This window comes from Salmo salar, chromosome 15, assembly GCF_965601325.2.
Source record: "Salmo salar chromosome 15, fSalSal1, whole genome shotgun sequence".
Lineage (NCBI taxonomy): Eukaryota > Metazoa > Chordata > Actinopteri > Salmoniformes > Salmonidae > Salmo > Salmo salar.
Window position 1 is genome coordinate 101,342,899 of NC_138305.1, and position 25,998 is coordinate 101,368,896.

Genomic DNA, 25,998 nt, shown 5'->3' on the forward strand with positions numbered 1-25,998 from the left:
CAGACACCAAACACAGACTTATTGTCCTTTTTAACTCAATTAAAAGTCCTAAATTCTGTTTCCGAAAAAAGCACATGACTCTAGCAGGCCAGGTCTGGGTCTTAGAACAATGTCCTGCCAAACCACATTAAGAAGGACATAATTTGATCAGACCTGGGTTCAACTACTATTTGAAATAATTTCAAATACTGTAGCTGAGCTTGATTGTGCTTGATTGTGCTTGCCTGGAACAGTTTTACCTAATTTCTATCAACATGTTAAATGTGCAACCAGAGGGAAAAGAACTCTGGACCCCCTATACTCCACACACAGAGATGCACACAAAGCTCTCACTCACCCTCCATTTGGCAAATCTGACCATAATTCTATCCTCCTGATTCTTGCTTACAAGCAAAGATTAAAGCAGGAAGCACCAGTGACTAGATCAATAAAAAAAAGTGGTCAGATGAAGCACATGCTAAGCTACAGACTGGAATATGTTCCGGGATTCCTCCAATGGCATTGAGGAGTACACCACAGCTGTCATTGGCTTCATCAATAAGTGCATCGATGACATTGTCCCCACAGTGACCATACATACGTACATACCCCAACCAGAAACCATGGATTACAGGCAACATCCGCACTGAGCTAAAGGCTAGATCTGCCGCTTTCAAGGAGTGGGACTCTAACCCAAAAGCTTATAAGAAATCCCGCTATGCCCTTCGATGAACCATCAAACAGGCAAAGCGTCAATATAGGACTAAGATCAAATCGTACTACACTGGCTCTGACGCTCGTTGGATGTGGCAGGGCCTGCAAACCATTACAGACTACAAAGGGAAGCACAGCCGAGAGCTGCCCAGTGACACGAGCCTACCGGACTAGCTAAACTACTTCTATGCTCGCTTTGAGGCAAATAATACTGAAACATGCATGAGAGCACCAGCTGTACTGGAAGACCGTGTGGTCATGCGCTCCGCAGCCGATGTGAGTAAGACCTTTAAACAGATCAACATTCACAAGAGCGCAGGGCCAGACATATTACCAGGACGTGTACTGCGAGCATGTGCTGACCAACTAGCAACTGTCTTCACTGACATTTTCAACCTCTCCTTGTCCAAGTCTGTAATACCAGCATGTTTTAAGCAGACCACCATAGTGCCTGTGCCCAAGAACAGTAAGGTAACCTATCTAAATGACTACGATCAGTAGCACTCACGTCTGTAGCCATGAAGTGTTTTGAAAGGGTGGTCATGGCTCACATCAACACCATTATCCCAGAAACCATAGACCCACTCCAATTTGCATACTGCCCAAACAGATCCACAGATGATGCAGTCTCTATTGCACTCCACACTGCCCTTTCCCACCTGGACAAAAGGAACAACTATGTGAGAATGCTATTCATTGACTACAGCTCAGCATTCAACACCATAGTGCACTCAAAGCTCATTAATAAGGTAAGGATTCCTGGGACTAAACACCTCCCTCTGCAACTGGATCCTGGACTTCCTGACTAGCCGCCCCCAGGTGGTAAGGGTAGGTAACAACACATCCGTCACACTGATCCTCAACACAGGGGCCCCTCAGGGGTGCATGCTCAGCCCCCTCCTGTACTCCCTGTTCACTCATGACTGCACGGCCAAGCACGACTCCAACACCATCATTAAATTTGCCGATGACACAACAGTGGTAGGCCTGATCACAGACAACAACAAGACAGCCTATAGGCAGGAGGTCAGAGACCTGGCCGTGTGGTGCCAGGACAACAACCTCTCCCTCAACGTGATCAAGCCAAAGGATGTGATTGTGGACTACAGGAAAAAGAGGACTGAGCAAGCCCCCATTCTCATTGACGGGGCTGCAGTGGAGCAGGTTGAGAGCTTCAAGTGCCTTGGTGTCCACATCACCAACAAACTAACATGGTCCAAGCACACCATGACAGTCGTGAAGTGGGTACAACAAAACTTATTCCCCCTCGGGAGACTGAAAATATTTGGCATGGGTCCTCAGATCCTCAAAAGGTTCTACAGCTGCACCATCGAGAGCATCCTGACTGGATGCATCACTGCCTGGTATGGCAACTGCTCGGGCCTCTGACCGCAAGGCACTACACAGGGTAGTGCGAACTGCCCAGTAAATCACTGGGGCCAAGCTTCCTGCCATCCAGGACCTCTATACCAGGTGGTGTCAGAGGAAGGCCCTGAAAATTGTCAAAGACACCAGCCACCCCCTAGTCATAGACTGTTCTCTCTGCTTAACTGCACTGTCGGTTAGGGGCATTTCACTGTAAGGTATACACCCTATTGTATTCGGCGCATGTGACTAATAGCATTTGATTTGAACATTGGAACCGATAGAATAGCAAACACACCGAAATGGCAAACATACCGATCTGGGGAACTCCAGGCAGGTTAAATCAAACACTGAAAGTATATGAAAGATTTCAAATAATATTTTTGAACCCAGTTCTGCACTTGATATGAAACACAAATTAATTCAATGTCCTTAATCTTTGGTTGGGTTCTGGTTCATTTGTTTGATATTCTGGTTCCCTGTGGGGCACCTCACTGTGGGTAGTGTCCTGACAGGCTGGCCACACAGCAGTGAGTCTACAGAGGGCTGTGTTAATTAGGCCACTGGAAACATCTCCCACGGGATGCTACATAACACCAGCCACTGAGCCTGTCCAGTCTGATCTGATAGAACTGACCCCCTGGAGCTCATTCAACAATGCCTGCCAAATACCGCTCCATCAAAACAGAACACGTTTTATTCATGCTTGACATGCTTCAGTTTTTGGATTCTGTGTATTTTATTGCCTCGGGGGTGGCAAGTAGCCTAGAGGACTCTTTTCCCTATGTAGTGCAGAGGAGGCTAGTAGTAGGAGCAATAGGAGGACAGGCTCAATGTAATGGCTGGAATGAAATCAATGTTTCTATTTGTTTGATGTGTTTGGTACCATTCCATTGATTCCATTCCAGCCATTACAATGAGCCCGTCTTCCTATAGCTCCTCTCACCAACCTCCTTTGTTATAGTGCACTATTTAAGGAATAGAGTGCCATTTGGGAAAAAGCCATAGTTTAAGACGCGGGCAATAATGAAATGGGAACTGAACTGGTAACATGAGGGCTGCTGGTCTCTGATCCCAGGTTGTGCCGTAGAACAAGGCACCCTCCAGGAGCATCGCAACGTGGTTGACGCTGCTCCTCTCAATGTGTGTGTGTATGTGTCTGGGGGACTTGGGAAAAAGGCAAAGGACTCATTTCTATTCTAGGTTTGTTCTGTCGTCACACTGTGTTGTGTCCTTGTTGCCGTACCTGGCAGACAGTGATGATTAAGGCTGTGTGTGTGTGTGTGTGTGTGTGTGTGTGTGTGTGTGTGTGTGTGTGTGTGTGTGTGTGTGTGTGTGTGTGTGTGTGTGTTTCAGTAGTAGACAGTACCTGGCAGACAGTGATGATTAAGGCTGTGTGTGTGTGTGTGTGTGTGTGTGTGTGTGTGTGTGTGTGTGTGTGTGTGTGTGTGTGTGTGTGTGTGTGTGTGTGTGTGTGTGTGTGTGTGTGTGTGTTTCAGTAGTAGACAGTACCTGGCAGACGGTGATGATTAAGGCGTGTGTGTGTGTGTGTGTGTGTGTGTGTGTGTGTGTGTGTGTGTGTGTGTGTGTGTGTGTGTGTGTGTGTGTGTGTGTGTGTGTGTGTGTGTGTGTGTGTGTGTGTGTGTGTGTGAGTGTGTGTGTATGCGTGTTTCAGTAGTAGACAGTACCTGGCAGACGGTGATGATTAGTGCTGGCAGTAAGAACACTGCTAGGGTCATCCAGGTGATGTAGGCCTTGAGCCCCCACGGCTCAGCGAAGTGACCCCAGCACTCAAACTCTCCTGGAGACACCTCCGACCGCGAGAAAATGAAGAACTGAGGAGAAGGGAGGAAGGACGAGACAGATTGAGGAGGGGGGAGAGAGGGAGGGAAGAGTGCGAGGGTGGGAGGATGGAGGGAGGGAGGAGGGAGTGGTGAGGGAGTCAAAACCAAACACATTTCTAACTAACAGAACAAGAGGTCACACTGTCTAGGAAACTTCCACTGATGTCATGATACAAAAAATAAGCCAAAAATGGGAATATCTTGAATTTCACTGCAGGCTCTGGGGTCTGGGCAGAAGTGTCCCTTTGAGACTTTTACTTAACCTTTAGTCATGCTGAGACCAATGTCTCTTTCACAGATCAGCCCTGTATACCCATCTATCCACATAAAACACATCAATATACACTACACACATCAATATACACAACAATATACAGTACACATCAATATTCACATAAATACACAAAAAGCAAACACAATGAGCCAGCATGTCATCTATCTGGTGCACACCTGAGGTAGCCTATACCGAGGTACTACCTGAGGTAGCCTATACCGAGGTACTACCTGAGGTAGCCTATACCGAGGTACTACCTGAGATAGCCTATACCGAGGTACAACCTGAGGTACCCTATACCGAGGTACTACCTGAGGTACCCTATACCGAGGTACTACCTGAGGTACCCTATACCGAGGTACTACCTGAGGTAGCCTATACCGAGGTACTACCTGAGGTAGCCTATACCGAGGTACTACCTGAGGTAGCCTATACCGAGGTACTACCTGAGGTACCCTATACCGAGGTACTACGTGAGATAGCCTATACCGAGGTACTACCTGAGGTAGCCTATACCGAGGTACTACCTGAGGTAGCCTATACCGAGGTACTACCTGAGGTAGCCTATACCGAGGTACTACCTGAGGTACCCTATACCGAGGTACTACCTGAGGTAGCCTATACCGAGGTACTACCTGAGGTAGCCTATACCGAGGTACTACCTGAGGTAGCCTATACCGAGGTACTACCTGAGGTACCCTATACCGAGGTACTACCTGAGGTAGCCTATACCGAGGTACTACCTGAGGCAGCCTATACCGAGGTACTACCTGAGGTAGCCTATACCGAGGTACTACCTGAGGTAGCCTATACCGAGGTACTACCTGAGGTAGCCTATACCGAGGTACTACCTGAGGTAGCCTATACCGAGGTACTACCTGAGGTAGCCTATACCGAGGTACTACCTGAGGTACCCTATACCGAGGTACTACCTGAGGTAGCCAATACCGAGGAACTACCTATACTGAACAGCCGGGCCAGTGTCCCTACCTCCATCTTGTTCTGAGGGCACGGCGCTGCTGCCAAACCCTGAGCTCACCTGTGTGAATTGGTTGTTTGTTTATAGTTATATTGCTCAATATCTCTCAATTTTGAAACTGGATTTTACATTGCATGTGTGACTCTGTTCGTCCTGTTCATCCTGATCGCTGTAATATGCAAAAAAATGTACAATCACTACCGGAGGTTATATGTAGTCAGTGAGTAAATCAACCACAACCACCTTCTCCCGTGAGTTTCTACTCTCTTTCAAAGATAAAGCTCACACTCTCCAAAACAGCAATGTCTTGCCTGATGGTTGTTTTACAAAGTCAACAAGGGAAACTAAAAAGAAACTAGGCTCAAGAGGTGCTGTCAGAAACAGACAGACTACAGGGGTGGGAAAGCCATCACCCGCTCCCAGTGATCACCCTGTCAAATGTGCGGTCACTAAATAATAATCACTCCAGAGAATGCATTTCCACTGCTTCAGAGTCCAATGGCGGCGAGCAGTTCTTGTACTGACATTGCTTCCAGAAGCAGTTTGGAACTCGGTAGTGAGTGTTGCAACCGAGGACAGATCATTTTTACACGCTACGCGCTTCAGCACTCGGCGGTCCCGTTCTGTGAGCTTGTGTGGCCTACCACTTCGCGGCTGAGCCGTTGTTGCTCCAAGATGTTTCCACTTCACAATAACAGCACTTACAGTTGACCGGAGCAGCTCTAGCAAAGCAGAAATTTGACAAATTGACTTGTTGGAAAGCATCCTATGACAGTGCCACGTTGAAAGTCACTGAGCTCTTCAGTTAAGGTCATTCTACTGGCAATGTTTGTCTATGGAGATTGCATGGCTGTGTGCTTGATTTTACACACCTGTCAGCAACACGTGTGGCAGAAATAGCCAAATCTACTAATTTGAAGGGGTGTCCACATACTTTTGTATATAGTGTATGTGCCTGGACCTAACAATAAGGAAGCTGCTGACAGGATTACAGACTGTTCAATGCTTCAATTTCACGATCGGCTGACCAGACAGCATTTGTGCTTGGGGATTTTAATACGCTCTCACCTCCCCACTCTGCAACTGTACGTCACTTGTCCGACTCGCTCAACGCGCATTGTGGACCAGTGTTGTGGCAACGTAGATGACACATACAAGGCAGTGTGCAGAGCATCCATCAGGAAATCAGACCATAAAGTTATCCATATCCTATCGAGATACAGCCAGCAGGTGAAACACAAAAAACCTGTAGAGAAATCCATTCAGGCATGGAAAGAGGAGAGCAGGGAGGAGCTGAAGGACTGCTTTGATGTCACAGACTGTGGGGGGTTCCTTGACTGTTGTAGGAATCCCCATGAGTTGACAGACAGTATCACATCTTACATCCAGTTCTGGGAGGATACTGTCATTAACACAGAAACTGTGAGAGTATTTCCCCAAAACAAGCCCAGGGTGTCTAAGAAATTGAAAATGTGCCTAAATGAAATTAAGTTTTCTTTCCTAAAAGTAGATACGGATGCTGTAAAGAAGAAAGAAAAGGAATTCAGGTCAAACATGTGGAAAGCTAAAAGTGGAGCAGAGGTTCTGTACAGGCAATCCAAGACAAGCATGGGAAGGAATGCAATGATGGGAGGAGAGAGGAGGAGAACAGAGAACAATCACATTGCAGACTGTACATCCTTTGTAAATGACCTTAAGGAAGATTTGACACCGTTGATTTTTAAAGACCAATGTCAAACAAATATGTGACAGCATCCCCAATTCCTCTCCTGTTCAGATACCAGAGAACAAGGTGGCCTCAAGCCTGTCACATATTAAGCCACAAAGCAACGGGCCCAGACGTACTACAGGGCACGTAATGAAGGTCTGCACCGACAAGCTACAAGGGAGTCTTCACACGACTGTTTCAACTCCTGCTGAGCACCTGCACAGTGCCAATCTCCTGGAAGGTGCCAACCATTGTACCGGTGCCTTAGAAGCCAAGGGCCAAATCAACAAATGGCTTTCGACCTCTGGCCTTCATGCCCCTTTGGGCCAAATGCATGGTGAAGGGTTGTCAGTAAGCACCTTACCCTGTCCATAGCAGATCAACTGGACCCATTACAGTTAGCCTATAAGGCCCAGAGGAGGACTGAGGATGCTACCCTGACCTTGGTGAACATGGTGGCTAGTCACCTTTAACATGCAAAATCATATACATTTTATTTATTGATTTTAGTTCAGCTTTCAATACAATGCATATACACACACTGCTGAAATTACTGCTGGACCTGAATGTCAATGGAGGCCTCACATGTTGGATAAAGGACTTTTTCACTGACTGACCACAGAGGGTCCCCAGGAGTGGGGCCCTCTCTGATTAACTGACCCTGACCACAGAGGGTCCTCAGGAATGGGGCCCTCTCTGATTAACTGACCCTGACCACAGAGGGTCCTCAGGAATGGGGCCCTCTCTGTGGTCAGTGGTCAGTTGTGAGCGAATGTATCAATGTCCTCTATGTTTTTAGTTTACGCAGTATGATGGACTGACTGGTTTAAATGTGTGTGATGTGTGGATGCATGTGTATGTGATTATTTTAATGTCAGGTGATGCCAAAGATACATTTCCATCCTGGATGGAAAATCAACTTTTATTCTATTCTATTTATTCTATCTTGTTCTGAGGGCAGCTCTACCTCCATCTTGTTCTGAGAGCAGCTCTACCTCCATCTTGTTCTGGGGGCAGCTCTACTCCATCTTGTTCTGAGGGCAGCTCTACCTCCATCTTGTTCTGAGAGCAGCTCTACCTCCATCTTGTTCTAAGAGCAGCTCTACCTCCATCTTGTTCTAAGAGCAGCTCTACCTCCATCTTGTTCTGAGAGCAGCTCTACCTCCATCTTGTTCTGGGGCAGCTCTACCTCCATCTTGTTCTGAGGGCAGCTCTACCTCCATCTTGTTCTGAGAGCAGCTCTACCTCCATCTTGTTCTAAGAGCAGCTCTACCTCCATCTTGTTCTAAGAGCAGCTCTACCTCCATCTTGTTCTGAGAGCAGCTCTACCTCCATCTTGTTCTGGGGCAGCTCTACCTCCATCTTGTTCTGAGAGCAGCTCTACCTCCATCTTGTTCTGAGAGCAGCTCTACCTCCATCTTGTTCTAAGAGCAGCTCTACCTCCATCTTGTTCTGAGAGCAGCTCTACCTCCATCTTGTTCTGAGAGCAGCTCTACCTCCATCTTGTTCTAAGAGCAGCTCTACCTCCATCTTGTTCTAAGAGCAGCTCTACCTCCATCTTGTTCTGAGAGCAGCTCTACCTCCATCTTGTTCTAAGAGCAGCTCTACATCCATCTTGTTCTGAGAGCAGCTCTACCTCCATCTTGTTCTGAGAGCAGCTCTACCTCCATCTTGTTCTAAGAGCAGCTCTACCTCCATCTTGTTCTGAGGGCAGCTCTACCTCCATCTTGTTCTGAGGGCAGCTCTACCTCCATCTTGTTCTGAGAGCAACTCTACCTCCATCTTGTTCTGAGGGCAGCTCTACCTCCATCTTGTTCTGAGAGCAGCTCTACCTCCATCTTGTTCTGAGAGTAGCTCTACATCTTGTTCTGAGGGCAGCTCTACCTCGAGGTTTGTTGGGTGAAGTCAACGGTAAGTGGTCAAGCAGAGGCTGTCATGTTAGGGCTAGGGTTAGGGATGAGCTGGGATGTGGACATTAAGCTAGGGTTAGGGTTAGGGTTGGGGCTAGGGTTAGGGTTAGGGTTGAGGGTTAGGGTTGGGCTGGGATGTGGACATGAAGCTAGGGTTAGGGATGAGCTGGGATGTGGACATGAAGCTAGGGTTAGGGTTGAGGCTAGGGTTAGGGTTGAGGGTTAGGGTTGGGCTGGGATGTGGACATGAAGCTAGGGTTAGGATTGAGGCTAGGGTTAGGGTTGAGGGTTAGGGTTGAGGGTTAGGGTTGGGCTGGGATGTGGACATGAAGCTAGGGTTAGGGTTGAGGGTTAGGGTTGAGGGTTAGGGTTGGGCTGGGATGTGGACATGAAGCTAGGGTTAGGGATGAGGCTAGGGTTAGGGATGAGCTGGGATGTGGACATGAAGCTAGGGTTAGGTTTAATGTCCCCTACAGTACCTACCTGTGGTTTGGAGAGAAGTAGGGTCAGGCCCCATGACAGGGTAAGGGTCGGGGTCAGGGTTAGGGTCAGGAAGCAGTGATAGCGTTCCTACCTGTGGTATGGAGAGCAGTAGGGCCAGGCCCCAGGCCGTCAAGATAGGGGTGTTCCAGCGCGACACGGACCCACCACGGTAGGCTTGCAGTGGGCAGCAGATGGCATAGTGCCGATCTACCGTCATGGCAACGATCATATAGGAGGACGCGAACATCCCTACGATCTGCAGGTACTTTACTGAGCGACACAGAAAATCTGGCCCCTGGAACCTTTCTGTGATGTCCCACACCAGCTGGGGAAGTACCTAAGGGACGGACAGGAAACAGGAGGATATTAAACTTTGCTATGTTAGATACTAGCATACTACTTAGAATCCATCAATCAATACATGATGCTAGTGTGGAAATAAAAACAGAGTAGACTAGCTCCTAAAGCAATGGAATAAAAATAATATTTATTTGAATGCTCAGGCCATTTCCATTGTGTTTTGAGAACTGCGCCCAGTCCACCACACAATGGTGGGCGAGTGTGTACTTACTTGACAGGTCCACACTCAATACATAAGGGCAGCCAGTATGTCAGTGCGTTAGAGGGTTGGGGAATAGTTGACTCATTCATATTGTTGGAATCAAAGCCATTAGTAAACATACTAGAGTGGTCATGCTAGCTAGCTGCACCATAACAGTATGTCCTCATTACATAGATCACTCATAGGCTACTGATGATGAGTACACCAATGTGGTGCCTAGCAACCAGAAGAGGGTTGGGATCAATCTCAAGAAAACTGGAGTCGACTCCATACCCTGAGGTGTCAGTCTCACCTGGAACAGCGCCACCACCAGGTCAGCAAGACACAGGTTGACCATGAACAGGTGCATGGGAGCGTTCTGTTTCCTCCTGCGGAGCAGCACCCACAGTACAAAGCCGTTTCCCAGGGTAGTCAGGGCCAGCACCAGGCCCAGCACCCCTATCTCGGCCCGGGCAAGGCCCAGATCCCTCACCCTGGGCTGGGGTAAGGCTTGGGGCGTGGTGGTTGAGACGTTCTCTGGGATAATCCAATAGTAGGACCCTGCGCCTCCATGAGAACTGTTGAGGGACGTGAAGTCGGAGAAGAGGGAGGAAGTGAGGTTGTTTCTTCCTGCCGTCGCGGATGTCAGAGAGGAGTGGCCTAATCCATCCCAACCCGTTTTCTCTGAGATACTTTCCATGCCTAAGTAATAACAAAAATGAAACAACAGAAACCTTAGAAAAAGAATAATGATAAAATCTCTCCTGAGTTTGTTTGGGGAGGGAGAGGGAGAGGGCACAGAGGGCCTGTGGAAATAACCGAGGGCTAAATCCCAACTCCGGTCTCTACCGGAGCATGCGAGTCACAAGCTTACCTTGTTTGTTTACGTTCAAATAAACATTTCGGCTAAGATCTGATAATAAACCATTGGTTTGTTAGTTTGGGATAATCCCGTTTTTATTAAATTATCTTCAATTGCCCCCCAATTTGTTGGACAGACGAGTTGTCTTACTATCCCTCTCCCCTTCCTTCCTATGTCTTAGCACTGTCTCTGTCCAGACATCTTGTCAAAACTTCTGGCATCTTTCATTGACATCTTCCAGGGTCAATATAACAGGCACAAACTCTGTGATTTTGGGAATAGAGCTGCATGCTTCTAGCAAGAAAATAGAAGAGAGAGAGAGAGAGAGCGCGAGAGAGAGACAGAGCACTAAAATAGACCCCATTAGAGACAGCCCAAACACTTTGTTTCATTGATTGTGATCTTCCTGGTAGGTTTTGTCATGAAGATTTAAATAACTTTTACAGGTCATTTCATTGTCTTGTTATAAAACAAACATTTGACGGCCTTATCATTCATCACCATTACCACAAAATTGTTATGTTTGAACAATACAGTCAAACACAATATTTAATCAAACAAATCAAATATTGTAATGTGATTCAACTTTTCAACTTATTGCATATTTCCTGTCAGTGTGTATGTAGGTCAGTAAAGCTGTGTTTTTATGGAACACTTCTACAGTACAGACGGGTTGGTTGTTTAGCCACAAAATTGAGGCGTGCGCAACTATGGGACGAAATAGATCGGGTTGGCTTAAATGGTTGACAACATGTAAGCTATATTTTGTCTCCAATGTTAATTGAAAACATAAATAAATGAGCACAATTAACACTTGTTTGTCAAATACATTGTTACAGTTGTTGGTTATCTAGCTAGCGAATGTTAGCCATATGAACATTGATATGAAATCAGTCAAAACACCTAGGAATCTGACCATCCAGAATCACAACAATAGGCTGACTTCTGCTCTATGGAAGTGCACACATCGTTTTCGTGATCTCGTCAGCTAACCCATCTATGTCTGTTGGTGACAGTTATACTGTATGTATGTTGGTAACAGTTCCACAGTGTTGGTAACAGTTCTACAGTGTTGGTAACAGTTCTACAGTGTTGGTAACAGTTCCAAAGTATGTCTGTTGGTAACAGTTCTACAGTGTGTCTGTTGGTAACAGTTCTACAGTGTTTATGTTGGTAACAGTTCTACAGTGTTGGTAACAGTTCCAAAGTATGTCTGTTGGTAAGAGTTCTACAGTGTGTCTGTTGGTAACAGTTCTACAATGTTGGTAACAGTTCTACAGTGTGTCTGTTGGTAACAGTTCTACAATGTTGGTAACAGTTCTACAGTGTGTCTGTTGGTAACAGTTCTACAGTGTTGGTAACAGTTCTACAGTGTATCTGTTGGTAACAGTTCTACAGTGTTGGTAACAGTTCTACAGTGTGTCTGTTGGTAACAGTTCTACAGTGTGTCTGTTGGTAACAGTTCCACAGTGTGTCTGTTGGTAACAGTTCTACAGTGTGTCTGTTGGTAACAGTTCTACAGTGTATCTGTTGGTAACATTTCTACAGTGTGTCTGTTGGTAACAGTTCTACAGTGTGTCTGTTGGTAACAGTTCTACAGTGTGTCTGTTGGTAACAGTTCTACAGTGTTGGTAACAGTTCTACAGTGTATCTGTTGGTAACAGTTCCACAGTGTTGGTAACAGTTCTACAGTGTGTCTGTTGGTAACAGTTCTACAGTGTGTCTGTTGGTAACAGTTCTACAGTGTGTCTGTTGATAACAGTTCCGCAGTGTGTCTGTTGGTAACAGTTCTGCAGTGTGTCTGTTGGTAACAGATCTACAGTGTTGGTAACAGTTCTACAGTGTGTCTGTTGGTAACAGTTCAACAGTGTGTCTATTGGTAACAGTTCTACAGTGTTGGTAACAGTTCTACAGTGTGTCTGTTGGTAACAGTTCCACAGTGTGTCTGTTGGTAATAGTTCTACAGTGTTGGTAACAGTTCTACAGTGTGTCTGTTGGTAACAGTTCTACAGTGTGTCTGTTGGTAACAGTTCTACAGTGTGTCTGTTGGAAACAGTTCTACAGTGTTGGTAACAGTTCTACAGTGTGTCTGTTGGTAACAGTTCTACAGTGTTGGTAACAGTTCTACAGTGTGTCTGTTGGTAACAATTCTACAGTGTGTCTGTTGGTAACAGTTCTACAGTGTTGGTAACAGTTCTACAGTGTATCTGTTGGTAACAGTTCTACAGTGTTGGTAACAGTTCTACAGTGTGTCTGTTGGTAACAGTTCTGCAGTGTGTCTGTTGGTAACAGTTCCACAGTGTGTCTGTTGGTAACAGTTCTACAATTTTGGTAACAGTTCTACAGTGTTGGTAACAGTTCCACAGTGTGTCTGTTGGTAACAGTTCTACAATGTTGGTAACAGTTCTACAGTGTGTCTGTTGGTAACAGTTCTACAGTGTTGGTAACAGTTCCACAGTGTGTCTGTTGGTAATAGTTCTACAGTGTTGGTAACAGTTCTACAGTGTTGGTAAAAGTTCCACAATGTGTCTGTTGGTAACAGTTCTACAGTGTGTCTGTTGGTAACAGTTCTACATTGTGTCTGTTGGTAAGAGTTCTACAGTGTTGCTAACAGTTCTACAGTGTGTCTGTTGGTAATAGTTCTACAGTGTATCTGTTGGTGACAGTTCTACAGTGTTGGTAACAGTTCTACAGTGTGTCTGTTGGTAATAGTTCTACAGTGTGTCTGTTGGTAACAGTTCCACAGTGTGTCTGCTGGTAACAGTTCCACAGTGTTGGTAACAGTTCTACAGTGTGTCTGTTGGTAACAGTTCCACAGTGTGTCTGTTGGTAACAGTTCTACAGTGTTGGTAACAGTTCTACAGTGTGTCTGCTGGTAACAGTTCCACAGTGTTGGTAACAGTTCTACAGTGTATCTGTTGGTGACAGTTCTACAGTGTGTCTGTTGGTAATAGTTCTACAGTGTTGGTAACAGATCTACAGTGTGTCTGTTGGTAATAGTTCTACAGTGTTGGTAACAGTTGTACAGTGTGTCTGTTGGTAACAGTTCTACAGTGTGTCTGTTGGTAACAGTTCTACAGTGTGTCTGTTGGTAACAGTTTTACAGTGTTGGTAACAGTTCTACAGTGTTGGTAACAGTTCTACAGTGTGTCTGTTGGTAACAGTTCTACAGTGTTGGTAACAGTTCTACAGTGTGTCTGTTGGTAACAGTCCTACAATGTTCGTAACAGTTCTACAGTGTTGGTAACAGTTCCACAGTGTGTCTGTTGGTAACAGTTCTACAATGTTGGTAACAGTTCTACAGTGTGTCTGTTGGTAACAGTTCTACAGTGTTGGTAACAGTTCCACAGTGTGTCTGTTGGTAATAGTTCTACAGTGTTGGTAACAGTTCTACAGTGTTGGTAAAAGTTCCACAATGTGTCTGTTGGTAACAGTTCTACAGTGTGTCTGTTGGTAACAGTTCTACAGTGTGTCTGTTGGTAACAGTTCTACAGTGTTGGTAACAGTTCTGCAGTGTATCTGTTGGTGACAGTTCGACAGTGTTGGTAACAGTTCCACAGTGTGTCTGCTGGTAACAGTTCCACAGTGTTGGTAACAGTTCTACAGTGTGTCTGTTGGTAACAGTTCCACAGTGTGTCTGTTGGTAACAGTTCTACAGGGTTGGTAACAGTTCTACAGTGTGTCTGCCGGTAACAGTTCCACAGTGTTGGTAACAGTTCTACAGTGTATCTGTTGGTGACAGTTCTCCAGTGTGTCTGTTGGTAATAGTTCTACAGTGTTGGTAACAGTTCTACAGTGTTGGTAACAGTTCTACAGTGTGTCTGTTGGTAACAGTTCTACAGTGTGTCTGTTGGTAACAGTTCTACAGTGTTGGTAACAGTTCCACAGTGTGTCTGTTGGTAATAGTTCTACAGTGTTGGTAACAGTTCTACAGTGTTGGTAACAGTTCCACAGTGTGTCTGTTGGTAACAGTTCTACAGTGTGTCTGTTGGTAACAGTTCTACAGTGTGTCTGTTGGTAACAGTTCTACAGTGTTGGTAACAGTTCTGCAGTGTATCTGTTGGTGACAGTTCTACAGTGTTGGTAACAGTTCTACAGTGTTTCTGCTGGTAACAGTTCCACAGTGTTGGTAACAGTTCCACAGTGTTGGTAACAGTTCTACAGTGTGTATGTTGGTAACAGTTCTACTGTGTGTCTGTTGGTAACAGTTCCACAGTGTGTCTGCTGGTAACAGTTCCACAGTGTATCTGTTGGTGACAGTTCTACAGTGTTGGTAACAGTTCTACAGTGTGTCTGTTGGTAATAGTTCTACAGTGTGTCTGTTGGTAACAGTTCCACAGTGTGTCTGCTGGTAACAGTTCCACAGTGTTGGTAACAGTTCTACAGTGTGTCTGTTGGTAACAGTTCCACAGTGTGTCTGTTGGTAACAGTTCTACAGTGTTGGTAACAGTTCTACAGTGTGTCTGCTGGTAACAGTTCCACAGTGTTGGTAACAGTTCTACAGTGTATCTGTTGGTGACAGTTCTACAGTGTGTCTGTTGGTAATAGTTCTACAGTGTTGGTAACAGATCTACAGTGTGTCTGTTGGAAATAGTTCTACAGTGTTGGTAACAGTTCTACAGTGTGTCTGTTGGTAACAGTTCTACAGTGTGTCTGTTGGTAACAGTTCTACAGTGTGTCTGTTGGTAACAGTTTTACAGTGTTGGTAACAGTTCTACAGTGTTGGTAACAGTTCTACAGTGTGTCTGTTGGTAACAGTTCTACAGTGTTGGTAACAGTTCTACAGTGTGTCTGTTGGTAACAGTCCTACAATGTTGGTAACAGTTCTACAGTGTTGGTAACAGTTCCACAGTGTGTCTGTTGGTAACAGTTCTACAATGTTGGTAACAGTTCTACAGTGTGTCTGTTGGTAACAGTTCTACAGTGTTGGTAACAGTTCCACAGTGTGTCTGTTGGTAATAGTTCTACAGTGTTGGTAACAGTTCTACAGTGTTGGTAAAAGTTCCACAATGTGTCTGTTGGTAACAGTTCTACAGTGTGTCTGTTGGTAACAGTTCTACAGTGTGTCTGTTGGTAACAGTTCTACAGTGTTGGTAACAGTTCTGCAGTGTATCTGTTGGTGACAGTTCGACAGTGTTGGTAACAGTTCCACAGTGTGTCTGCTGGTAACAGTTCCACAGTGTTGGTAACAGTTCTACAGTGTGTCTGTTGGTAACAGTTCCACAGTGTGTCTGTTGGTAACAGTTCTACAGGGTTGGTAACAGTTCTACAGTGTGTCTGCCGGTAACAGTTCCACAGTGTTGGTAACAGTTCTACAGTGTATCTGTTGGTGACAGTTCTCCAGTGTGTCTGTTGGTAATAGTTCTACAGTGTTGGTAACAGTTCTACAGTGTTGGTAACAGTTCTACAGTGTGTCTGTTGGTAACAGTTCTACAGTGTGTCTGTTGGTAACAGTTCTACAGTGTTGGTAACAGTTCCACAGTGTGTCTGTTGGTAATAGTTCTACAGTGTTGGTAACAGTTCTACAGTGTTGGTAACAGTTCCACAGTGTGTCTGTTGGTAACAGTTCTACAGTGTGTCTGTTGGTAACAGTTCTACAGTGTGTCTGTTGGTAACAGTTCTACAGTGTTGGTAACAGTTCTGCAGTGTATCTGTTGGTGACAGTTCTACAGTGTTGGTAACAGTTCTACAGTGTTTCTGCTGGTAACAGTTCCACAGTGTTGGTAACAGTTCCACAGTGTTGGTAACAGTTCTACAGTGTGTATGTTGGTAACAGTTCTACTGTGTGTCTGTTGGTAACAGTTCCACAGTGTGTCTGCTGGTAACAGTTCCACAGTGTTGGTAACAGTTCTACAGTGTGTATGTTGGTAACAGTTCTACAGTGTGTCTATTGGTAACAGTTCCACAGTGTGTCTGTTGGTAACAGTTCTACAGTGTTGGTAACAGTTCTACAGTGTTGGTAACAGTTCTGTAGTGTATCTGTTGGTGACAGTTCTACAGTGTTGGTAACAGTTCTACAGTGTGTCTGCTGGTAACAGTTCCACAGTGTTGTTAACAGTTCCACAGTGTTGGTAACAGTTCTACAGTGTGTATGTTGGTAACAGTTCTACTGTGTGTCTGTTGGTAACAGTTCCACAGTGTGTCTGCTGGTAACAGTTCCACAGTGTTGGTAACAGTTCTACAGTGTGTCTGTTGGTAACAGTTCTACAGTGTGTCTATTGGTAACAGTTCCACAGTGTGTCTGTTGGTAACAGTTCTACAGTGTTGGTAACAGTTCTACAGTGTGTCTGTTGGTAACAGTTCCACAGTGTGTCTGCTGGTAACAGTTCCACAGTGTTGGTAACAGTTATACAGTGTGTCTGTTGGTAACAGTTCTACAGTGTTGGTAACAGTTCTACAGTGTGTCCGCTGGTAACAGTTCCACAGTGTTGGTAACGGTTATACAGTGTGTCTGTTGGTAACAGTTCTACAGTGTGTCTGTTGGTAATAGTTCTACAGTGTGTCTGTTGGTAATAGTTCTACCGTGTTGGTAACAGTTCCACAGTGTGTCTGTTGGTAACAGTTCTACAGTGTATCTGTTGGTAACAGTTCTACAGTGTGTCTGTTGGTAACAGTTCTACAGTGTGTCTGTTGGTAACAGTTCTACAGTGTGTCTGTTGGTAACAGTTCCACAGTGTGTCTGTTGGTAACAGTTCTACAGTGTGTCTGTTGGTAACAGTTCTACAGTGTTGGTAAAGAGTTCTACAGTCTGTCTGTTGGTAACAGTTCCACAGTGTGTCTGCTGGTAACAGTTCCACAGTGTTGGTAACAGTTCTACAGTGTGTCTGTTGGTAACAGTTCTACAGTGTGTCTGTTGGTGACAGTTCTACAGTGTGTCTGTTGGTAACAGTTCTACAGTGTTGGTAACAGTTCTTCAGTGTGTCTGTTGGTAACAGTTCCACAGTGTGTCTGTTGGTAATAGTTCTACAGTGTTGGTAATAGTTCTACAGTGTTGGTAATAGTTCTACAGTGTTGGTAACAGTTCCACAGTGTCTGTTGGTAACAGTTCTACAGTGTGTCTGTTGGTAACAGTTCTACAGTGTTGGTGACAGTTCCACAGTGTGTCTGTTGGTAATAGTTCTACAGTGTTGGTAACAGTTCCACAGTGTGTCTGTTGGTAACAGTTCTACAGTGTGTCTGTTGGTAACAGTTCCACAGTGTTGGTAACAGTTCAACAGTGTGTCTGTTGGTAACAGTTCCACAGTGTGTCTGTTGGTAACAGTTCTACAGTGTGTCTGTTGGTAACAGTTCTACAGTGTATCTGTTGGTAACAGTTCTACAGTGTGTCTGTTGGTAACAGTTCTACAGTGTGTCTGTTGGTAATAGTTCTACAGTGTTGGTAACAGTTCCACAGTGTGTCTGTTGGTAACAGTTCCACAGTGTTGGTAACAGTTCTACAGTGTGTCTGTTGGTAACAGTTCCACAGTGTGTCTGTTGGTAACAGTTCTACAGTGTGTCTGTTGGTAATAGTTCTACAGTGTTGGTAACAGTTCCACAGTGTTGGTAACAGTTCTACAGTGTTGGTAACAGTTCCACAGTGTGTCTGTTGGTAACAGTTCCACAGTGTGTATGTTGGTAATAGTTCTACAGTGTTGGTAACAGTTCTACAGTGTTGGTAACAGTTCTACAGTGTGTCCGCTGGTAACAGTTCCACAGTGTTGGTAACGGTTATACAGTGTGTCTGTTGGTAACAGTTCCACAGTGTTGGTAACAGTTCTACAGTGTTGGTAACAGTTCTACAGTGTGTCTGTTGGTAACAGTTCCACAGTGTGTCTGTTGGTAACAGTTCTACAGTGTATCTGTTGGTAACAGTTCTACAGTGTGTCTGTTGGTAACAGTTCTACAGTGTGTCTGTTGGTAATAGTTCTACAGTGTTGGTAACAGTTCCACAGTGTGTCTGTTGGTAACAGTTCCACAGTGTTGGTAACAGTTCTACAGTGTATCTGTTGGTAACAGTTCTACAGTGTGTCTGTTGGTAACAGTTCTACAGTGTGTCTGTTGGTAACAGTTCCACAGTGTGTCTGTTGGTAACAGTTCTACAGTGTGTCTGTTGGTAATAGTTCTACAGTGTTGGTAACAGTTCCACAGTGTTGGTAACAGTTCTACAGTGTTGGTAACAGTTCCACAGTGTGTATGTTGGTAATAGTTCTACAGTGTTGGTAACAGTTCTACAGTGTTGGTAACAGTTCTACAGTGTGTCCGCTGGTAACAGTTCCACAGTGTTGGTAACGGTTATACAGTGTGTCTGTTGGTAACAGTTCTACAGTGTGTCTGTTGGTAATAGTTCTACAGTGTGTCTGTTGGTAATAGTTCTACCGTGTTGGTAACAGTTCCACAGTGTGTCTGTTAGTAACAGTTCCACAGTGTGTCTGCTGGTAACAGTTCCACATTGTTGGTAACAGTTCTACAGTGTGTCTGTTGGTAACAGTTCCACAGTGTGTCTGTTGGTAACAGTTCTACAGTGTATCTGTTGGTAACAGTTCTACAGTGTGTCTGTTGGTAATAGTTCTACAGTGTGTCTTTTGGTAACAGTTCTACAGTGTGTCTGTTGGTAACAGTTCCACAGTGTGTCTGTTGGTAACAGTTCCACAGTGTGTCTGTTGGTAACAGTTCCACAGTGTGTCTGTTGGTAACAGTTCTACAGTGTTGGTAAAGAGTTCTACAGTCTGTCTGTTGGTAACAGTTCCACAGTGTGTCTGCTGGTAACAGTTCCACAGTGTTGGTAACAGTTCTACAGTGTGTCTGTTGGTAACAGTTCTACAGTGTGTCTGTTGGTGACAGTTCTACAGTGTGTCTGTTGGTAACAGTTCTACAGTGTTGGTAACAGTTCTTCAGTGTGTCTGTTGGTAACAGTTCCACAGTGTGTCTGTTGGTAATAGTTCTACAGTGTTGGTAACAGTTCCACAGTGTCTGTTGGTAACAGTTCTACAGTGTGTCTGTTGGTAACAGTTCTACAGTGTTGGTGACAGTTCCACAGTGTGTCTGTTGGTAATAGTTCTACAGTGTTGGTAACAGTTCCACAGTGTGTCTGTTGGTAACAGTTCTACAGTGTGTCTGTTGGTAACAGTTCCACAGTGTTGGTAACAGTTCTACAGTGTTGGTAACAGTTCTACAGTGTGTCTGTTGGTAACAGTTCCACAGTGTGTCTGTTGGTAACAGTTCTACAGTGTATCTGTTGGTAACAGTTCTACAGTGTGTCTGTTGGTAACAGTTCTACAGTGTGTCTGTTGGTAATAGTTCTACAGTGTTGGTAACAGTTCCACAGTGTGTCTGTTGGTAACAGTTCCACTGTGTTGGTAACAGTTCTACAGTGTGTCTGTTGGTAACAGTTCCACAGTGTGTCTGTTGGTAACAGTTCTACAGTGTATCTGTTGGTAACAGTTCTACAGTGTGTCTGTTGGTAACAGTTCTACAGTGTGTCTGTTGGTAACAGTTCCACAGTGTGTCTGTTGGTAACAGTTCTACAGTGTGTCTGTTGGTAATAGTTCTACAGTGTTGGTAACAGTTCCACAGTGTTGGTAACAGTTCTACAGTGTTGGTAACAGTTCCACAGTGTGTCTGTTGGTAACAGTTCCACAGTGTGTATGTTGGTAATAGTTCTACAGTGTTGGTAACAGTTCTACAGTGTTGGTAACAGTTCCACAGTGTGTCTGTTGGTAACAGTTCTACAGTGTGTCTGTTGGTAACAGTTCTACAGTGTTGGTAACAGTTCTACAGTGTTGGTAACAGTTCCACAGTGTGTCTGTTGGTAACAGTTCTACAGTGTGTCTGTTTGTAACAGTTCTACAGTGTTTATGTTGGTAACAGTTCCACAGTGTTGGTAACAGTTCCACAGTGTTGGTGACAGTTCTACGGTGTTGGTGACAGTTGTACAGTGTTCGTAACAGTTCTACAGTGCTGGTAACAGTTATACAGTGTTGGTGACAGTTCTGCTAGCAGTTCTACAGTGTGTCTGTTGGTCTGTCTGTCTAACTCTCCTTCTGTCTGACATAAGTCCTGCTTTCAGTTGTTTTCATTCTCATACTTTCCCCGGCTTGATATGACTTCTTCTCCCTCTATCCCACTCTCTCTGAATCCCTCTCTCCCTCTCTCTTTCTTCGTATCCTTCTATCCCCCTCTCTCTCCCTCTATCCCCCCCTCTCTCCCTCTTTCCCACTCTCTCTGAATCCCTCTCTCCCTCTCTCTTTCTTCGTATCCCTCTATCCCCCTCTCTCTCCCTCTATCCCCCCCTCTATCCCCCCTCTCTCCCTCTATCCCCCCCTCTATCCCCCTCTCTCTCCCTCTATCCCCCCTCTCGCTCTCTCCTCTTCTCCCTGTATCCCTCTCTCCCTCTCTCTTTCTCTGTATCCCTCTATCCCCCTCTCTCTCCCTCTATCCCCCCTCTCTCCCTCTATCCCCCCTCTCTCCCTCTATACCCCTCTCTCTCCCTCTATCCCCCCTCTCTCCCTTTATCCCCATCTCTCTGTATCCCTCTCTCCCTCTCTCTTTCTCTGTATCCCTCTATCCCCCTCTCTCTCCCTCTATCCCCCCTCTCGCTCTCTCCTCTTCTCCCTGTATCCCTCTCTCCCTCTCTCTTTCTCTGTATCCCTCTATCCCCCTCTCTCTCCCTCTATCCCCCCTCTCTCCCTCTATCCCCCCTCTCTCCCTCTATACCCCTCTCTCTCCCTCTATCCCCCCTCTCTCCCTTTATCCCCATCTCTCTGTATCCCTCTCTCCCTCTCTCTTTCTCTGTATCCCTCTATCCCCCTCTCTCTCCCTCTATCCCCCCTCTCGCTCTCTCCTCCCTGTATCCCTCTCTCCCTCTCTCTTTCTCCGTATCCCTCTATCCCCCTCTCTCTCCCTCTCTCTCCCTCTATCGCCCTCTCTCTCCCTCTATCCCCCCCTCTCCCTCTATCCCACTCTCTCTGTATCCCTCTCTCCCGCTCTCTTTCTCCGTATCCCTCTATCCCCCTCTCTCCCTCTATCCCCCCTCTCTCCCTTTATCCCACTCTCTCTGTATCCCTCTCTCCCTCTCTCTTTCTCCGTATCCCTCTATCCCCTCTCTCTCCCTCTATCCCCCCTCTCTCTCTATCCTCTCCCTGTATCATCTCTCTCTCTATCCCTCTATCCTTCACTCTCATAATCTTTCTCATCCCTCGTTTATACCACATACATTCCTCCTCTCCCTCTCTTTTTTCTCTCTCTCGTTCACATTCTCTCTCGTTCACATTTGTTCACATTCTTTCTCTTCCCTCCAATCACACCCTCTCTTGATCCCAATAAAAAACAGTTTATTTTCTCCCATTTATAAATAAATAGCACAAAAGTAAATATAATTGATATGAATGAAACTGACAATTTGAGAAACAGAGTCGTGGGATAGGGAGACCAAATAAACAGACAGAGAGCAAGAGAGGGGAGGAGGAGGAGGAGGAGAGAGAGAGAGAGAGAGGGTGGATGTGGTGGAGGAAGAGAGAGTGGTGAGAGTATGGATAGAGGGAGCGTAGGGGCAGCTGAGGCAAGCCACCCAGATTAGGTGTAAGAATAACAGAAAAGGTGAAGACAGATGAAAGATAAGGCAGGCGCAGGAGAAGGTGGACAAACAGAGGAGAAGAAGAAGGGACAGGTAACTAGGTCATAATGATTCTAGAATTACCATGGTGAGAACAGGTGTGACCTGACTGATGTTATCAGGAAGTGGGATGTAAAATCCATCTGAATATACTTTTTATATACCGGTATTTATTTACATGTATATAACCTTTATTTAACCAGGCGAGTCAGTTAAGAATGACTAGTTATTTACAATAACAGACTACCTGGGTATAATACTCACTTTGAGAGTTAGAGGTCAGGTTGTTCTGGAAATATATATTTGGAAACTTCCATAGCTCCACTCATATTATTTCTTAATTGGGTATGACTAACAAGAAATTACAAGGTTTGCAATCAGTTCTACAACAGCCACTTAATGGGCAATTTGCTGCAAGAAATAATGTTTATACTGGCTGGTAAGCGTGATAATACAGCATGACTTATTCTTCTAAAGTGTTACCAACTGTGCTGCTCTCTGCCAGAGGAATGTTGCTGTAGAGAAGACCTGGGTTCAAATACTATTTGAAATCTTTCAATTACTTTGAGCGTTTGCACTATACTGTCTAGATTACCAGATGGGCGGGGTTTAACGGTTTGGGTATATTATATTGGTCCGTTAAGCCAGACAAGTTTAATCAAGCACAGATAAAGTATTTGAAATTATTTCAAATAGTATTTGAACCTAGCTCAGCTGTAGAGGCGTGACAACGCAACACAGCTGCATTGCTCTAACCTTGGCCCATGGGCTGGCCCACTCTGCTCAGCAGGCAGAGAGTGATTAAGAGAGAAGAAGAGGAGCAGAACCAGAGTCTCTTTCTCTCTGAAGTGTGTGTGTGTGTGCGCGTGCACGTTCATGCATCTATGTGTGTGTGTGGTACAATATGTGTGTGTGTGTGTGTGTGTGTGTGTGTATGTGTGTGCCCATGTCAGGATAAAGTGACTAAGGGGACAGTTTAAATCAGTGAGGGGGACACAGTTTTGGAGGGTTCTTGCGTTGGAATTATATTGAATTCTGCTTATATCCCGCTATACCACAATAAACACCAAGTTTATATGCCGAGACTCCAAGACCATTGATTGAGTGCTTTTTGAAGTGACAGGTTAAGCCTATCTCCGCTGTGTCAGCAAAATGGACAGCACCTTACACACTAAAGCCGTTTTGGTAATTAATATAGTCTACGAGAGAGACAGTGTAATTCACCTGTTACAAACAGCCTATGTGAATGCAGCCATACCATCAGCTGTCTTAACAAAATAATTCAAACTAAATGCTGAAAGTAGTAGCCAAGTTATTTATGCAAACAAAAATACAGAATAGCGGTTTGGCTTAGAATACTGACACAACTGTGAACGAATGAATGCGAATAACATTTCAGCCGAACCAAGTCGGCCTAGAAAACTAAATATTACATTGATAAAGGCATTACAAAATCTACTGTAAATTTAGTTACATTAACAAACACAGATTAAAAAAAGTGAAAGGAGATCCAAATAATCAAAACATTAACTACAGCCTACTACAGTGATATACAGCCTACAGCCTACTACAGTGAGATGCAGCCTACAGCCTATTACAGTGATATACAGCCTACAGCCTACTACAGTGAGACACAGCATACTACAATGAGACACAGCCTACTACAGTGAGACACAGCCTACAGCCTACAGCCTACTACAGTGAGACACAGCCTACAGCCTACAGCCTACTACAGTGAGACACAGCCTACATCCTACTATAGTGATATACAGCCTACAGCCTACTACAGTGAGACACAGCCTACAGCCTACTACAGTGATATACAGCCTACAGCCTACTACAGTGAGACACAGCCTACAGTCTACTACAGTGAGATACAGCCTACAGCCTACTACAGTGAGACACAGCCTACAGCCTACTACAGTGATATACAGCCTACAGTCTACTACAGTGAGACACAGCCTACTACAGTGAGATACAGCCTACAGCCTATTACAGTGAGACACAGCCTACAGCCTACTACAGTGAGACACAGCCTACAGCCTACTACAGTGAGATACAGCATACAGTCTACTACAGTGAGACACAGCCTACAGACTACTACAGTGAGACACAGCCTACAGCCTACTACAGTGAGACACAGCCTACAGCCTACTACAGTGAGATACAGCCTACAGTCTACTACAGTGAGACACAGCCTACTACAGTGAGACACAGCCTACAGCCTACTACAGTGAGATACAGCCTACAGTCTACAGCCTACTACAGTGAGACACTGCCTACTACAGTGAGATACAGCCTACAGCCTACTACAGTGAGATACAGCCTACAGCCTACTACAGTGAGATACAGCCTACAGCCTATTACAGTGAGATACAGCCTACAGCCTACTACAGTGAGATACAGCCTACAGCCTACTACAGTGAGACAGACTACAGCCTACTACAGTGAGACACAGCCTACTACAGTGAGATACAGACTACTACAGTGAGATACAGCCTACAGCCTACTACAGTGAGACACAGCCTACAGCCTACTACAGTGAGATACAGCCTACAGCCTACTACAGTGAGACACAGCCTACAGCCTACTACAGTGAGACACAGGCTACTACAGTGAGATACATCCTACTACAGTGAGATACAGCCTACAGCTTACTACAGTGAGATACAGCCTACTACAGTGAAATACAGCCTACAGCCTACGGCCTACTATGGTGAAATACAGCCTACTACAGTGAGATATAGCCTACATTCTACAGTCTACTACAGTGAGACACAGTCTACAGCCTACTACAGTGAGATACAGCCTTCTACAGTGAGATATAGCCTACAGCCTACAGCCTACTACAGTGAGATACAGCCTATAGCCTACAACAGTGAGATCCAGCCTACAGCCAACAACCTACAGCCAACATTCTACTAGTGAGAAATGCAACCTACAGGCTACTACAGTGAGATGCAGCCTACAGCCTACTAAAGTGAAATGCATCCTACAGCCTACTGCAGTGAGATACAACCTACAGCCCACAGCCTACTACAGTGAGATGCAGCCTACAGCTTAATACAGTGAGATGCAGCCTACAGCCTTTTACAGTGAGATACAGCCTACAGCCTACTACAGTGAGATACAGCCTAGAGCCTACAGCCTACAGCCCGTGTATTGATGGCAGCATTCGCACAAAACTGAAAGCGCAAACCACTGCTTTTAATCAGGGCAAGGTGACCGGAAACATGACCGAATACAAACAGTGTAGCTATTCCCTCCGCAAGGCAATCAAACAAGCTAAGCGTTAGTATAGAGACAAAGTAGAGTCGCAATTCAACGGCTCAGACACGAGAGGTTTATGGCAGGGTCTACAGTCAATCACGGACTACAAAAAGAAAACCAGCCCCGTCGCAGACCACAATGTCTTGCTCCCAGACAAACTAAACAACTTCTTTGCTTGCTTTGAGGACAATACAGTGCCATCGACACGGCCCGCTACCAAAACCTGCAGACTCTCCTTCATCGCAATCAACCTGAGTACAACATTTAAACTTGTTAACCCTCGCAAGGCTTCCGGCCCAGACGGCATCCCCAGCCGCGTCCTCAGAGCATGCGCAGACCAGCTGGCTGGTGTGTTTACGGACATATTCAATCAATCCCTATCCCAGTCTGCTGTTCCCACATGCTTCAAGAGGGCCACCATTGTTCCTGTTCCCAAGAAAGCTAAGGTACCTCAGCTAAACTACCATCACCCTGTAGCA

General features: G+C 45.3%; 1 protein-coding gene across 1 annotated transcript in view; it reads right to left on the reverse strand.

Annotated features, from left to right (window-relative positions):
* LOC106572707 (vasopressin V2 receptor) overlaps positions 1 to 25,998 on the reverse strand; it is a 72,234-nt gene that overhangs the window by 19,782 nt on the left and 26,454 nt on the right. The window contains exons 3-5 of the mRNA XM_045696361.2: positions 10,111 to 10,499; positions 9,348 to 9,593; positions 3,747 to 3,893 (exon numbers count right to left, since the gene is read on the reverse strand). Of these exons, the coding sequence (XP_045552317.1) occupies positions 3,747 to 3,893; positions 9,348 to 9,593; positions 10,111 to 10,497 (780 nt within the window). The 5' untranslated portion in view covers positions 10,498 to 10,499. The remainder of the gene's footprint in view (positions 1 to 3,746; positions 3,894 to 9,347; positions 9,594 to 10,110; positions 10,500 to 25,998) is intronic.